General features: G+C 40.6%; 2 protein-coding genes across 2 annotated transcripts; one reads left to right on the top strand and one right to left on the bottom strand.

Annotated features, from left to right (window-relative positions):
- Positions 1-3,904: 3,904 nt before the first annotated feature.
- Positions 3,905-8,813, bottom strand: lsm12b (LSM12 homolog b). The gene is made up of 5 exons (XM_024388110.2): positions 8,547-8,813; positions 6,076-6,209; positions 5,368-5,477; positions 4,697-4,823; positions 3,905-4,535 (listed from the first exon to the last, which is right to left on the bottom strand). Exons 1-5 carry the CDS (start codon positions 8,671-8,673, stop codon positions 4,443-4,445), a joined length of 591 nt encoding a protein of 196 aa, XP_024243878.1. The 5' UTR covers positions 8,674-8,813; the 3' UTR covers positions 3,905-4,442.
- A 200-nt stretch (positions 8,814-9,013) lies between these two features.
- g6pc3 (glucose-6-phosphatase catalytic subunit 3) lies at positions 9,014-11,572 on the top strand. Its single transcript, XM_024388108.2, has 6 exons — positions 9,014-9,371; positions 9,767-9,873; positions 10,058-10,148; positions 10,310-10,428; positions 10,647-10,788; positions 10,922-11,572. The coding sequence occupies exons 1-6, from the start codon at positions 9,154-9,156 to the stop codon at positions 11,262-11,264; spliced, it is 1,020 nt and encodes a 339-aa protein (XP_024243876.1). The 5' UTR covers positions 9,014-9,153; the 3' UTR covers positions 11,265-11,572.
- Positions 11,573-14,826: the final 3,254 nt, after the last annotated feature.

Below are 14,826 nucleotides of genomic sequence, written 5' to 3' on the forward strand. Positions count from 1 at the left end.
AATGGAGTTAGGAAAATATTTACTAAATAAATCAAAGTACATTTTTTTATAAATTATAAAAGTAACAAGAAAATTACATAATAACGAGGCTATATACAGGGTGTACTGGTACCGACTCATTGTGCGGGGTACAGGTTAGTCGAGGTAATTGGTAAAGTGACTATGCATAGATAATAGACAACGAGTAGTAGCAGAGTAAAAACAAGGGGGGTCAATGTACATAGTCCGGGTGATCATTTGATAACATTTTCAGCAGTCTTATTGCTTGGGGGTAGAAGCTGTTAAGGAGCCTTTTGGTCCTAGACTTGGCGCTCTGGTACTGATTGCCGTGCTGTAACAGATAGAATAGTCTATGACAGGAGTGACTGTAGTCTTTGACCATTTTTTGGGCCTTCCTCTGACACTGCCTAGTATATAGGTCCTGGATGGCAGGAAGCTTGGCCACAGTGATGTACTGGGCAGTACGCACTACCATCTGTAGCGCCTTACGGACAGATGCCGAGCAGTTGCCATACCAGGTGGGGATGCAACCGGACAGGATGCTCTCTATGGTGCAGCTGTACAACTTTGAGGATCTGGGGTCCCATGCCAAATCCTTTCAGTCTCCAGTGGCGGAAAAGGTGTTGTCATGTCCTCTTCACGACTGTCTTGGTGTGTTTGGACCATGATAGTTTGTTGGTGATGTGGACACCAAGAAACTTGAATCTCTCGACCGCTCTACTTCAGCCCCGTCGATTAATGGGGGCCTGTTCGGCCCTCCTTTTCCTATAGTCCACGATCAGTGCCTTTGTCTTGATCATGTTGAGGGAGAGGTTGTAGTCCTGGCACCACACTGCCAGGTCTTTGACCTCCTCCCTATAGGCTTTCTCATCATTGTGTCGTCAGTAAACTTAATGATGGTGTTGGAGTTGTGCTTGGCCACACAGTTGTGGGTGAACAGGGAATACAGGAGGGGACTAAGCATGTACCCCTGAGGGGCCCCAGTGTTGAGGATCAGCGTGGCAGATGTGTTGTTGCCTACCCTTACCACCTGGGGGCAGCCCGTCAGGAAACCCAGGTTCCAGTTGCAGAGGGAGGTGTTTAGTCCCAGGGTCCTTAGCTTAATGAGCTTTATGGGTACTATGGTGTTCAACGCTGAGCTGTAGTGAATGAACAGCATTCTAACATAGGTGCTCCTTTTGTCCAGGTGGGAAAGGGCAGTGTGGAGTGCGCCTGAGATTGCGTCATTTGTGGACCTGTTGGGGCGGTGTGCGAATTGGATTGGGTCTAAGGTTTCTGGGATAATGGTGTTGATGTGAGCCATGACCAGCCTTTCAAAGCACTTCATGGCTAGCGACGTGAGTGCTACGGGGCTGTAATCATTTTAGGCAGGTTACCTTCACTTTGAAACATGTAGGTATTACAGACTCGGTCTGGGAGAGGTTGAAAATGTCAGTGAACACACTTGACAGTTGGTCCGCGCACCTACTCCGTCAGCGAATTCTTACAAGGCACCCCGCCCTCCTCACCCTTTTTTCCCAGTCTTTTCGTCATGCTGATCTGTGGCATTGTGTTGTGGGACAAGACAACACATTTTAGGGTGGCCTTTTATTGTCCACAAGGTGCACCTGTGTAATGATCATGCTGTTTAATCAGCTTCTTGATATGCCACATCTGTCAGGCGGATTAATTATCTTGGAAAAGGAAAAATACTCACCAACAGAGAAGTAAACAAATTTGTGCACAAAATGAGAGAGAAATACGCTTTTTGTGCATATGGAATATTTCTGTGATCTTTTATTTCAGTTCATGAAACCAACACTATACGATTATATACTTTAGCACTTATTAATGTAGCTGGTGACTGATGTGGTAAACTCTTCAATGCCATCGGATGAATCCCAGAACATATTCTAGTCCTGTCATGGTCAGATTTGCCAAATGGAGGGCAAGGGATAGCTTTGTATGCATTTCTGTGTGTGGAGTAAAGGTTTTTCACCTCTAGTTGCACACGTGACATGCAGGTAGAAATGAGGTGAAACAGATTCAGTTTTCCTGCATTAAAATCACCAGCCACTTAGAGTGCAGCATCTGGATACATTTTTTAAATTTCAGTTTGTTTTACTAAATACTTTAACACTTTTTTTCTCTTTTCTTAAAACTGCATTGTTGATTAAGGGCTTATAAGTAAGCATTTCACGGTTGTATTCGGCATGTGACAAATACAATTTGATTAGAGTCTGCAGATCATCCTGTGAGGTCAGGAGGATGCGAAGCTACCAGATCCCAGTGAAGGAGTCACTCTGTAGCTCAGTCAGTTTTTTACTACTCAGGTCCAGGAGCCACACCGTCAGGGATGTGGGTGAAGGCACAAGACTTACAGTCCACCAGGTATGAGGCTTCGTAGCACAGGCATTAGTGGGGACACCTTAAAAATTAAGTCTAAAAGGGACTCTGATGTCCCAACTGACATTAAGGTAAGGGTTAAGTATAGGTATGGGTTAATGTTAGGATTAGGTTAGGGACATCCCAAGTTTTCTGGATAGCACTAACTATCTTGATGGCCCCGGACATAGTGATTGTCAGCCAGGTCTAGTATAGTGGATAAGCTGTGTCGTACATGTAGAGGTCTCATTTATGAATCTGGAGGATATATCAGTCACTGTTTACAAGTGATATTCACAACCTGGATCCCCCAAGATGTTGTTGGTCTAAGATGCTGTTGATTCTGTTTTTCTAATGGGAAAAATACACTCTGTAGTAGTTATGGGGAAAAAAATGGTCATGTGTACAGTTCAGTTGATGCCGTTGGTGAACATTGAACATTGCTGATTAGATTGAACACCCGGCAGCAATGTCAGATATGGTCAATTTTAGGTGGATCCCCAAAATAGGAATGTTTTCCACAATATAAAACCCATGACTTCCAGAACATTGATGAGATTAGCACTTTTGTACATAGGTAATTTGCCAACAAAAAAGTTTATGTAGATTCATTAACAAGTACTTAGTCCTGTAAATCTATATCAACATTTTGCAATCAAAATATACAATATAAAGAGTTATTCTTACCTCAACAGGAATTCCTGGAAAATTAAGGTACCCTAGTCCAATCGTATCACCACCACAGTCCGTGAATCGGTCTTCTCCACTATTAGACTTCAGATGAGACAAGCAGGTACCCAGTGGAATGTAATGACATTACCTGCAGATTCCCACTTCCTACCTTACCATCACAGACACCAAAATTACAGTCCATTTGAATGACAACTTGGCCTCCCTTCACTTACTTTGTTCATCATCCGTTTGGAGTTCTCTGAAGCAGCAAGCACAGCAGCGTGTAATATTTGACTACCGGGCAGCGTGAGAGAAACAATAATCCTTTACCAATTTGAATAATTAATTGAATATCCAGGTAATCAAGGGATTCTGTGAGGACAGTTCTCTAATCAAATCTATTCCAAAATAGAGAAAATAACTAGAGAAATTCTAATTGCGGTGTTGTCAAATTATAGCAAATGGGAATGATTGAACAATTTATGTGATAGATAATTTTACTTATATGCCACCAAAGCCACTAACATGTTTTAGTTGGTGTATAATGGGTGGTTTGCCAGGTATGACCTCGCACATTGAATACAGTCATGATTAAACGGTAGCCTACTGCAGCCTTGTGAAACCAGACTGATCTCGTGATAGCTCACATCCGGTTTCACTCCACGTGAAATTAAACGTGAGCGCAGTGGTCAGTCTTGTTTCACGAGGCTAGGCCTACTGCACTATTGAGTGACCATTCTTTTGCAGAGACAATTTGTGATATTCTACAATGTTCCATATATACTAAGTCATAGCAAAAATTAAAGTCCTACCAATAGAAAATAAATTATGTTTCCTTGCCTCGCAAAAAGCGATTGAAATTACAGTATTAGTCAGAATTTTTGTTACTTTTATTTTAGAAAATGTATTTTTAAAGTGTGGCATTTCAAGTCACATTTTGTTTAAAATACAGAAAACAGACAATTGTAGAACATGGATACAGCAAAAAGGAAATGACAGAAAATAAAGCTAACAAGCCTTTCTGACTGCGCTATTTTCTCTTTCTGAAGAAATGAAATTGAGGGTGGATGGGGAGGACGATGAATGGATGGGGGGGATGAGTGAGACGATGATGAAGTTAGTTAAAGGAAACTATGGTTGCTTCATGGTTTATGTTTTAAATTATTTATAAAGTCTAATTTAAGATTAACTCTTTTCCTCTATTTTTTTGTTGTCTTTTTCATAAATGGTTTGATCTTCTGGAATACCAGGGCCCCTCAGCGCTGTATCTTCCTGGTCTCTGACACCGAGGGCTAGGAATGCCAACCTTGTCCGGCAGTGGGGACACACTGCCAGCCGTGCAGCCTTCCTGTCCCCCGCCGTGTTGCCTACCCTGGCTGGCCGGACCTACGCTGCCCTGTGCCGACTCAAGAAGATAAAGTGGTGTCCTTCTGTGTTTGCTGTGCTTGTGAACGTTGCATGGACTTCTGCCTTTCCACGTCTCTAAAATGTTTCTCAACCTACAGAGGAACAACAGAAGAAGGACACTTGATGCATAATCCAATTCTATATGCCATTGTATCAAAATTTATTTGTAAGAAATAAAAAAGCAAATTACATTTAAACTATCATAATTCCACAACAATGACAGATGTAGTAGTAGTAGGTAGGTGATACTCACTATTTTGCGTACATGACTTAAAGCGCTTCCCTCTTTGCCTTTGCAGTTATCAGCCTGGTATGGTGGCGAAATTACAACATCGTCCATGACCAGTATGTTCTTCTCCTGCCATTTACAGTCTTTGATGCTGCGGAACACAGTACACATCATTAGATTAACATCTGGAAACATTTAACTGGTAAAACAGTCCCTGACCTTGAGCTGAGGAATCAAGTCTATTGAAACAAGGTGTTCTATTCTGACGTTTCTAAATAAAGCATGAAATCTCAATTGTAATAATTGTATTTATTTATGGTTGACCAATCACAGCCGGTATAAATTCTGCATCTGCATTGTGGGGAAAAACTGAGGTGTCAGATTAGATTGTTGTTCCCGCTTCTTGACAATTTAAATTAAGCTTAAGAGCCAAATCAGGTCAAGACCTCAAAAGGCACCTGCCTAAACGTAGCCAGTATGACTGAAAAAAGACGATTCAGTAGGCCCATTTCCATGGACAATGAGGAAAATGGAACAATAAACTATTTTTCCCCTACTATTTCAATTTTGTCCTCAAATCAACTGCCCATATTAGTTAGCCAGTAATTCTTAAGTGTATCCTATTCCAACCACTGATTCTCTGCCCCTCAGAAATTAATCAAGTTCATTGAATAAAAATGTAAAAAGGCACTTACGTTTTGTGAATAGTCTGGAATAGCAGCTGGCCCTCCGCAGAAACCCCAGCACTGATTGCATAGGCTTGGGACAGCTTGTCCTCCTTCTCTGACCGTGCCCGATTGGCAAGCTGGGAGGAAGATGGCAGAGAGGAGAAAGTTAGGAGGGGATCTGGAGTAAAAGGCACTCAACCAATGTGCGTTGAGGTGCAACCACAAACTATAAGAGCATTTGAAGAGAATAGGCGTGAAACGCAACTCTCGCCCTCAATTGAAAACACAATTGACAACCTTGACCAGAAACATCAAATCAAATTTTATTGGTCACATACACATGGTTAGCAGATGTTAATGCAAGTGTAGCAAAATGCTTGTGAGATGAGAAAGTTGACAAGGAAGATTTAACAATGACTGACACAGATGGGTGGTTATTTGAGACGGGTGACAAATGTATCTCATGTCATCATAAGTAAACCCACACTGGGCCTGTTAATATTTAGTTTTCCATACAAATAGGCTAATCATAAGCACTTTAAGACTGAAGCATAGGCTACACAAATAGTCATTTAGCAGACTACAAAAACGGTTCTGTTCTACCTGATAATGAATTGCATCAACCTGGTATCCCAGGTCTAAATCAGTCCTTGATTAGTGGGGAAGAATGTAAAAAAAGCAGTGGAACTGGCTGAATTTGAGGGACCTACAGTATGACAGCAGATGAGGGCCTACCTTGCTAACATTCAGTGATGCTAGAGGAGGAAGAGTTTCAGTGCGGTCATTTATTATATCCACTTCAGAAACATAGGCTAAATTGATCAGGATGACGTCGTTGAGGTTTGGCTTCCCACTGGAGGGAGCACATTCTGGGAGGAACTCAAGTCAAGGTAAACAAACTGTAAAGGTAGTAACATGCACACATGACAGTTGGTGTACTAGACTAGAGCATCAGTGACATTCAAAGAATCTCAAGACATGGATAAATAGAGTTCACATTCTTGGTCTATACAAAAACACCCCATTATATCAAAGTTCCAGACTGCATACATCCATATACTGCTATAAAACTACATGAGCAAGTATACATTATAATGGGCAGGCACATACAGATGTCATGACATTTTAAGTTCATTGTTTTGGGCAGAGTAGGTGTGCATAAAAAATAAAATAAAACATTTCTGGAACTAACACTCGCACTTAACTTGTTTCTTACTAGCTCTGACTTTGCTGATAGCTACTTTGAGGGAAAATGTACTTACTGTGACATGTGGTTGTCTCACATAGCTATCTTAAGATGAATGCACTAACTAAGTCGCTCTGGGTAAGATTGTCTGCTAAATGACTCAAATGTAAGTGTAAAATGAAAATTGCACAACTGAGCATTTGGAAGGAATAAGCATGTCGCTCACGTGAGAGTCATGCCTATTCCTTCCAAATGCTCTTATGATTTTTTTGGTTGCACCTCATCTCACGTTTGTTGAGCACCTTCTACTCCTCTACAGGTATTTGACTGAGCAAGTATGACATCACCATCAGCAGCATTAGAATCTTTAACATTGAAATATGATGGTCTATTATCCCTATTAAAATGTCAAATATATCAGACAACATCAACACCATAGCTCACTGTAATAGAGTGGTTTCACTTGCCAGACATATGGCACTCCACCAGCGGCTGTAGTAAGACACTGAGGTAAGGTTTGGGCAGGCCTATCAGTCAGTGGCAGTACTGTCAGTCAGCTGAAATGACAACCAAGGGCAATGCTGCCACCTGTAGTAGCCTGGATCCACATACACAAGTTGTAGCATGGCAATGAATGACAGCAAGCATCCTAAAGAAGGTTGAGGCATGAATGGAACAGAATAAAAGAATGCACAACATAAGGCACTAAATGCAGAGATGGTGTGTCCTTCCACAACATAGGGCCTAGCTTAGTATTAAACGTCTAGGCCCAAATACTGACAATACACACATTCTCCTGAAGGTATATCTACACCTCTGGATAGCTTGTAAAAAATTGCCAGGAAACATGGCAAGATGCTGGACATCCCTCATCAGCGGTGCGGACTGGTCACTTCAATCATGACATCTAAACAAAACACAGATGCTATTCTATTCAGCTCTTCATCCACAAAACATTCAATCACATACTACAACAATGGCTTTAACCAAAAGGAATGAATTGCAACTCTGGTTAAATTTTTTACTTGCTTTGTTCCTGATGGGGTCCTTCTGGTCTGCCACTATTTGACACCAACCGGTTCTCTCCTACTCAATTCAAATGCTCTGTGGGTGCTAAATTACAGATCCAGTCTCAGTGGACTGATATAGCTAGCAGAAAGAAATATAGTTGAATGGCTAGCAATAGAAGCACGCATGTGACAACCTGTCACTGGAGCCCATGCAAGGTGGTCCCCACGCCCACCCTGAGGAGTGTGGATTGAGAAGAGAAATATCCATAGCTTTTTCAGCTAGCTACTTGGGCCAAGGTGTATTGAAAAGCCATAGCCGGCCAACATGATTAGCTTGTAAATTAGCTAGCTTTATGCCGTTTCTGTCAGAATATGTAACGTCACTAACTTTGACAATCAATCGTGCCGTGATAGTTAGATTTGATGACTGACACTTACAAATATCAAACATAAAGACAGAGCCAAATGGTCCCGTAATATGTTGGCTATCTAAAGCTAGCATGAGCTACCTAGCTGCTAGTTAGCATAGAGGTGCAATGAAATTCAGTGTTGCCATTTTTCTATTGATATGTATGCAATCAGTCAGGTGGTCTGTTTAAAAAAGCCTCTGCGATGGTCAGTTTGCTAGCTAAGTTAACTATCTAGCAAGACTGTCACGCTAGCCAATATGAATTATACCATTTACAGTTAGTGAATCTGCCATGATGCCATGCCATACTGGATTCTGCCAAATAGTGATCCTAGTCGAGGATCAGCAGATCTACCATGGATCACAACACATGTAAAAATAGCTAAGCACTCAGAGAAAACAAAACATCAACATTAACCAAATGTAATACGGATGCAGGAGCGTACGACTCAGACAATCTTAATGAATGGTATTACAATTTTTCATGGGGTACAAAGCTACGGTACTACTAATTACGCCTGCGCGGATCACTATTTGACACATGCCCTTGCAGGCAAACAGGCCAATGATACAATGGCATCCTAAAATTGAGAAAGGATACTCAAAGTCAACATCTTGGACTGGTAGTCGAAGGCCACCACCTCTCCTTGCAGACGCTGGCCCAAGCAAGTGAGACAAGAGACATGGCTTCCGACGCTAAAATACTCCCCCGGTCCAGGAGCCGCCATCTTCTCCGCCAGGAAACCGGAGCGCCAGTCGTACGTCAGATTAGTACGTGATCTCGTCACTTGGACGACTTCAGGGCGTGGCAAATTACGTAGTTACGTCCCATCTCACGATTGTCATTAATTCCACCATAGCTGGTATTTTAGCATTACATTATGATTTTTACCAAGAATAGTATATTATAGGGTTTCCTCTCTAAAGTTAAAAAAAAAGAGAAAAAAAAGGAGAGGCACTCTCAGATTGGGAGGCATTGACTGATACCGATGGAACAGTTCCATGCAGTTACCATTCCAACAGTTCGATGCCTACCATCAGAACATCAACATGCACCTGCAAAGTTTGTCCCATTCCTCCCCCTGTTGTCAAGATTCAGAAATGCTTCTGCTGCAAAATATTTCTGTCCCGACTATCACGCCATCAACCAGAATATCGTCACAATATCATCTTATTTGGATCCGTGATATTGTGTATTCACTTTAATTATGGAGGCCATACACACCCAAGGTATTTGGATTGCTGAAGCACTTCAGCAAAGAACGAAGAGCCAAGACAAACTTTGGTTGATTGCCACTCACATTGGGGATCCCAAAGCTGCCTTCCTTCTCGTGTTCCCCTTGACTTACTTTCTCAACCGACGGACTGGATTTGCAGTTGTCTGGGTGGCTGCTATTTCGGAGTGGCTTAATCTAGTGTTCAAATGGTAAGAGTAACGTCTATTTGGTCTATTATGCTTTTTAAAATGTTCAATTAACTTACCGGAACTCTCGGCCCTATAGCTCTACTGTCCGATGAATGCTTGATAAACTCTTAAGAAAATCAACTATTCTGATCTAAAGTCATTATTTAAAAAAAATCCAATGTTTCACTTACATTCTTTAACGCATAAACATTTATTTATGGTGAGCATTTTACAAATACATCTCTGATATTTTATGCAACACGTTTGGATTCGTGGCATGTCCCTTTCTATTATCGGTCCGACGGTAAAACAAACGTCGGAACCTTAACGAGTTGGAGGCTGTAAGTATAAAGTCAAAACATATTTTGACCTTCTGTGGTGTACATTCTGAATTTTGAATTTTAATTCCAATGCAGGATGCTCTTTGGGGAGAGACCATTCTGGTGGATTGGAGAATCCCGTTTATTTGAGAAAAACCCTCCCAAACTCCAACAGTTTGCCTCAACTTGTGAAACAGGTCCAGGTTAGTGAGATTTAATACATTATTCCAAAAGCTTGTAATTTTCGTACATTTACAGCAACAAATCATCCAAATATTGGGCACATCATTTACTTGACCAGACAAACTGACTGTGAACTTATAACCATCGGTAATAATGTAATACCACAGTATTTGACCAGTGGATTTATTCCTCTCCATCTCTCAGGCAGTCCATCTGGTCATGCAATGGTAACAGCAGCAGTGTGGTGGGTGATGGCCTCATCCCTGGGTTCTCTTCTCTACTCCTACACACGCAGGTCTGACCATTAGTCAAATATATTTTCTATTTGTATTTTAAATGCAATCATTTTTTATTATTTTTATCTGTATTGCAAAATCTGTGTGAGCATGTTTGACATGGTTATTAAATAAACATTTTCATTGTCCATATTTGTTTTTACCCCCCAATCTATTTCAGCATGTTGCTATCAGCGGTTCCATATGTGCTGTATCTGCTGGGGTTAGTGGCAGTTGGCTTCTCTCGCATCTTCATCCTGGCACACTTCCCCCATCAGGTCATAGCTGGCTCTTTGACAGGTCAGAATCTACCTGTACTGTCTTGTGGAACTTTATTCAGGGGGATGTAATCATTTGTTTTTTTGTAGTGGGAGTTATGTATGTACAATACGGTACTTGGTGTGTATAACCTACTGTATCTAACTTATTCTAAGGTTAACAAAGTTTTGTTAGAATATTCTAGAATTCTAGAACATCATCTTCATTCTGAAGTGAGTGTCCCCAACTCTTTTCTTCAGGCTTCATTCTTGGGGTAGTTCTGAGCCGTCAGGTTCCAGAAGGTCGCCCTCTGGTGTTTTTTGTGAGTTCCAGCATTGGGCTACTCCTCAGTGCTTTCCTAATCCACTCAGGACTGACATGGCTGGGCTTCGACTTGTCCTGGTGAGTCTAGTCTACTCAATATTTTCCCATATCATAAAGAAAATGGGGAATGTGATTGTCTATTTCAAAAGCAGCTTGCCTCATAACAGCTATAGTTCTAATTGCATTTAATATCATGTTTAACATTTCCAAGGTCCATTGCGTTGGCTAAGAAGTGGTGCTCCCATTCAGAGTGGATTCGGCTGGACACAGCCCCGTTTTCCTCACTAACACGGGACTGTGGTGCTATCCTGGGCTTGGGGCTGGCCCAGTACTGGAAGCCAGGTGGGTACACTCTCCCCTGTGCTCCACGTGCCCTGTGTCTGGCCCTCTGCTCCATGGCTCTCTACCATGTCCATCGACTGCCTCTACCAATCCAACCACAGCCCCTCTTCTACTTCCTCTTCTTTATCAAGTTTACCATCGTGCCCCAGGTGGTCATGATTTATGTACCTGGCTTTGTACACCTCCTTACACACAAAAAGAAAAATGATTAAAATGACACATTCCTCGGAAGTTCAACTCTGGACACTGAGAGAAAAGTTTCTTTAGGTACTTTTCTTTTCATACACACTCCTGTATAAATGGGGAAATTGATGGCAATATGGGTGTTGACTTCTAAGGAAGTTGTCAGACAAATGCTGAATGGCAATTTTTCTGCTGATGATTGAAGATTGTATCATGCCCATTTGCAGGATATACAGTTGAAGTTGGAAGTTTACATATACCTTAACCAAATACATTTAAACTCAGTTTTTCCACAATTCCTGACATTTAATCCTAGTAAAAAATTCCCAGTTTTAGGTCAGTTAGGATCACCACTTTATTTTAAGAATGTGAAATGTCAGAATAATAGTAGAGAGAATGATTTATTTCAGCTTTTATTTCTTTCATCACATTCCCAGTGGGTCAGAAGTTTACGTACACTCAATTAGTAGCATTGCCTTTAAATTGCTTAACTTGGGTCAAATGTTTCGGGTAGCCTTCCACAAGCTTCCCACAATAAGTTGGGTGAATTTTGGCCCATTCCTCCTGACAGAGCTGGTGTAACTGAGGCAGGTTTGTAGGCCTCCTTGCTCACACACGCTTTTTCAGTTCTGCCCATACATTTTCTATAGGATTGATGCCATACATTTTGTGAAGTGCACCAGTCCCTCCTACAGCAAAGCAACCCCACAACATGACGCTGCCACCCCCGTGCTTCACAGTTGGGATGGTGTTCTTCGGCTTGCAAGCCTCCCCCTTTTTTCCTCCAAACATAACGATGGTCATTATGGCCAAACGGTTCTATTTTTGTTTCATCAGACCAGAGGACATTTCTCCAAAAAGTACGATCTTTGTCCCCATGTGCAGTTGCAAACCGTAGTCTGTTTTCTTATGGTGGTTTTGGAGCAGTGGCTTCTTCCTTGCTGAACGGCCTTTCAGGTTATGTCGATATAGGACTCGTTTTACTGTGGATATAGATACGTTTGTCCCTGTTTTCTTCAGCATCTTCACAAGGTCCTTTGCTGTTGCTCTGTGATTGATTTGCACCTTTCGCACCAAAGTACGTTCATCTCTTGGAGACAGAACGCGTCTCCTTCCTGAGCGGTATGACGGCTGCATGGTCCCATGGTGTTTATACTAGCGTACTATTGTTTGTACAGATGAACGTGGTACCTTCAGGCGTTTGGAATTTGCTCCCAAGGATGAACCAGACTTGTGGAGGTCTACAATGTTTTTTCTGAGGTCTTGGTTGATTTATTTTGATTTCCCCATGATGTCAAGCAAAGAGGCACTGAGTTTGAAGGTAGGCCTTGAAATACATCCACAGCTACACCTCCAATTGACTCAAATTATGTCAATTAGCCTATCTGAATTTTCTAAAGCCATGACATCATTTTCTGGAATTTTCCAAGCTGTTTAAAGACACAGTCAACTTAGTGTATGTAAACTTCTGACCCACTGGAATTGTGATACAGTGAATTATAAGTGAAATAATCTGTCTGTAAACAATTGTTGGGAAAATAACTTGTCATGCACAAAGTAGATGTCCTAACCGTCTTGCCAAAACTATAGTTTTTTAACAAGACATTTGTGAAGTGGTTGAAAAATGAGTTTTAATGACTCCAACCTAAGTGTATGTAAACTTCCGACTTCAACTGTGGGCCAAATGTTTTTGGTGTTATTTTGTCTCAGCTTCTACTATGTGTCTGTTATTTCAAGCTATGTAATTAGCAATGTAGCCTTCTTCCTTCTTAGATATGTAACCAGCAGTGTAACCTTCTCCTTCACATATGTATGCAATATCTCATTTTGTTTAGTTACAATTTGATTGACAAATGATCTGTAAGTGAAGGTAAATGGTGCCACATTCTGGTTAAACCTAATCAATTAATGACTCTGTTATAATCAAGTAGGCTAGTGTGCTGTTCCCTCGAGGCGGAAGTTGATGTTATGCTTGGCATGTAGCGTTAAAGAAATCAAAAAGGTCCTGACAATGTAAGGATTACTGTATGCTACATAAGCAGCTATTCATATCATTCACCTGAAAGATCAAAGCAAATAAATGACATGCATGCAGGATGTTTTTCAGTTGGTAACCATTTATAAATGTTATTCTTCAATACATAGGTTTGACTGTACAGATTACAATCAGTTATGAGATAAAAACACAATTTTTTATTATTTTTAATTCAACTTATCACAGCGCTCTTAAAGCTCACATTTACAGACAAAAGAACTCTGCTCAGCAAGCAAATACAATAAAATAATACAAATAGAATGCTTCAGAGTTTTGCGTTGTGTCTGGTTGGAGGGAAAGGAAAAGGATATTCAGGCATAACAGCTTCATTACTCTGATCCCAAATCGCGAATGTATAACACAGGCCAGATTCAGGACACTATATGTGTTTCTGTTTGAGATCATGATTGGCAAAATAATCAAACATGCATCTGAATATTTACAACCAACTCATTTACATAAAAAGTTGAAAAACAAAGTCTGTCAAAGTCCTTTTTTGAAAGAATAGTACAATTCCTCTTACATACAGTAGGGTCTTAAATTTGTCCAAATGAGCTATACTGTGGGTTGGGAACCATTTGAATGGCAGACAAGACCCAAATGGAAGCTGTCCATTAAGCAGTGGCAACTGACTGAGCATTCAATCTGACTGAAGTACTTTCACAAACCCATTGTTTTTATACTCTAACATGGCAAGTATAAAAATACGTTAGTCATGAATACATCCTTTACATTTTTCTCTCCAGGACTTTCCCTTGACACTGAAGTTAAGTGCTTAGTCACTGGATTTGGGGCCATTTGATTGACTTTGTCAGTCAATAGGTTACACACACACACTATAATTGAATTGAACAGTAGCTATAAGGAAACTGCAAAATAGAAACATTTCCACTTGTGGTACAGATTGTTTTTAAACAAGCCATTTGTGTACAAGACCTGTCTGTCTATGAAGGGATCTGGTGTTGGGTTGAAGGGGATATACACATATTTATTCTTCATGTTGTCATTCATTACTTTGCAGATCAGAGTTCCTATGACGATGAGTCATCAGTAATAATCCATTATCACTGGTCAGAAGAAGTTCCACCTGACCTGACCTCCATTCATCCAAATTCAATAACAATCACAACTAAAATAAAGTAATTAAAATACATAAAGTGCACCCTTAGTTAAGAACTTTACAGGCATTTAGTGCAGACATTTATGAATGAAATCTCAGTAAAAAAAGAAAAGCAAATATGATGCAGATACAAAAGAAAAATGTCTTTAACAGTGGTTTCAAATCAAATGTTATGTCACATGCTTCGTAAACAACAGGTGTAGACTAACCGTGAAATGCTGACTTACGGGCCTTTCCCAACAATGCAGAAAGATAAATAATAGAATAATTATAACACAAGGAATAAATACCCAATGAGTAACAATAACATGGCTATATACACGGGGTACCAGTACCAAGTCGGTTTGTGTGTCTGCGTTCAATAGTTTTTAATTGCAAAGAAAACTTCAAATATCCCTCACATTATTATATTCTGTATATGATTTATATATTTTTT

The sequence above is a fragment of the Oncorhynchus tshawytscha genome, linkage group LG25 (assembly GCF_018296145.1).
Source record: "Oncorhynchus tshawytscha isolate Ot180627B linkage group LG25, Otsh_v2.0, whole genome shotgun sequence".
Lineage (NCBI taxonomy): Eukaryota > Metazoa > Chordata > Actinopteri > Salmoniformes > Salmonidae > Oncorhynchus > Oncorhynchus tshawytscha.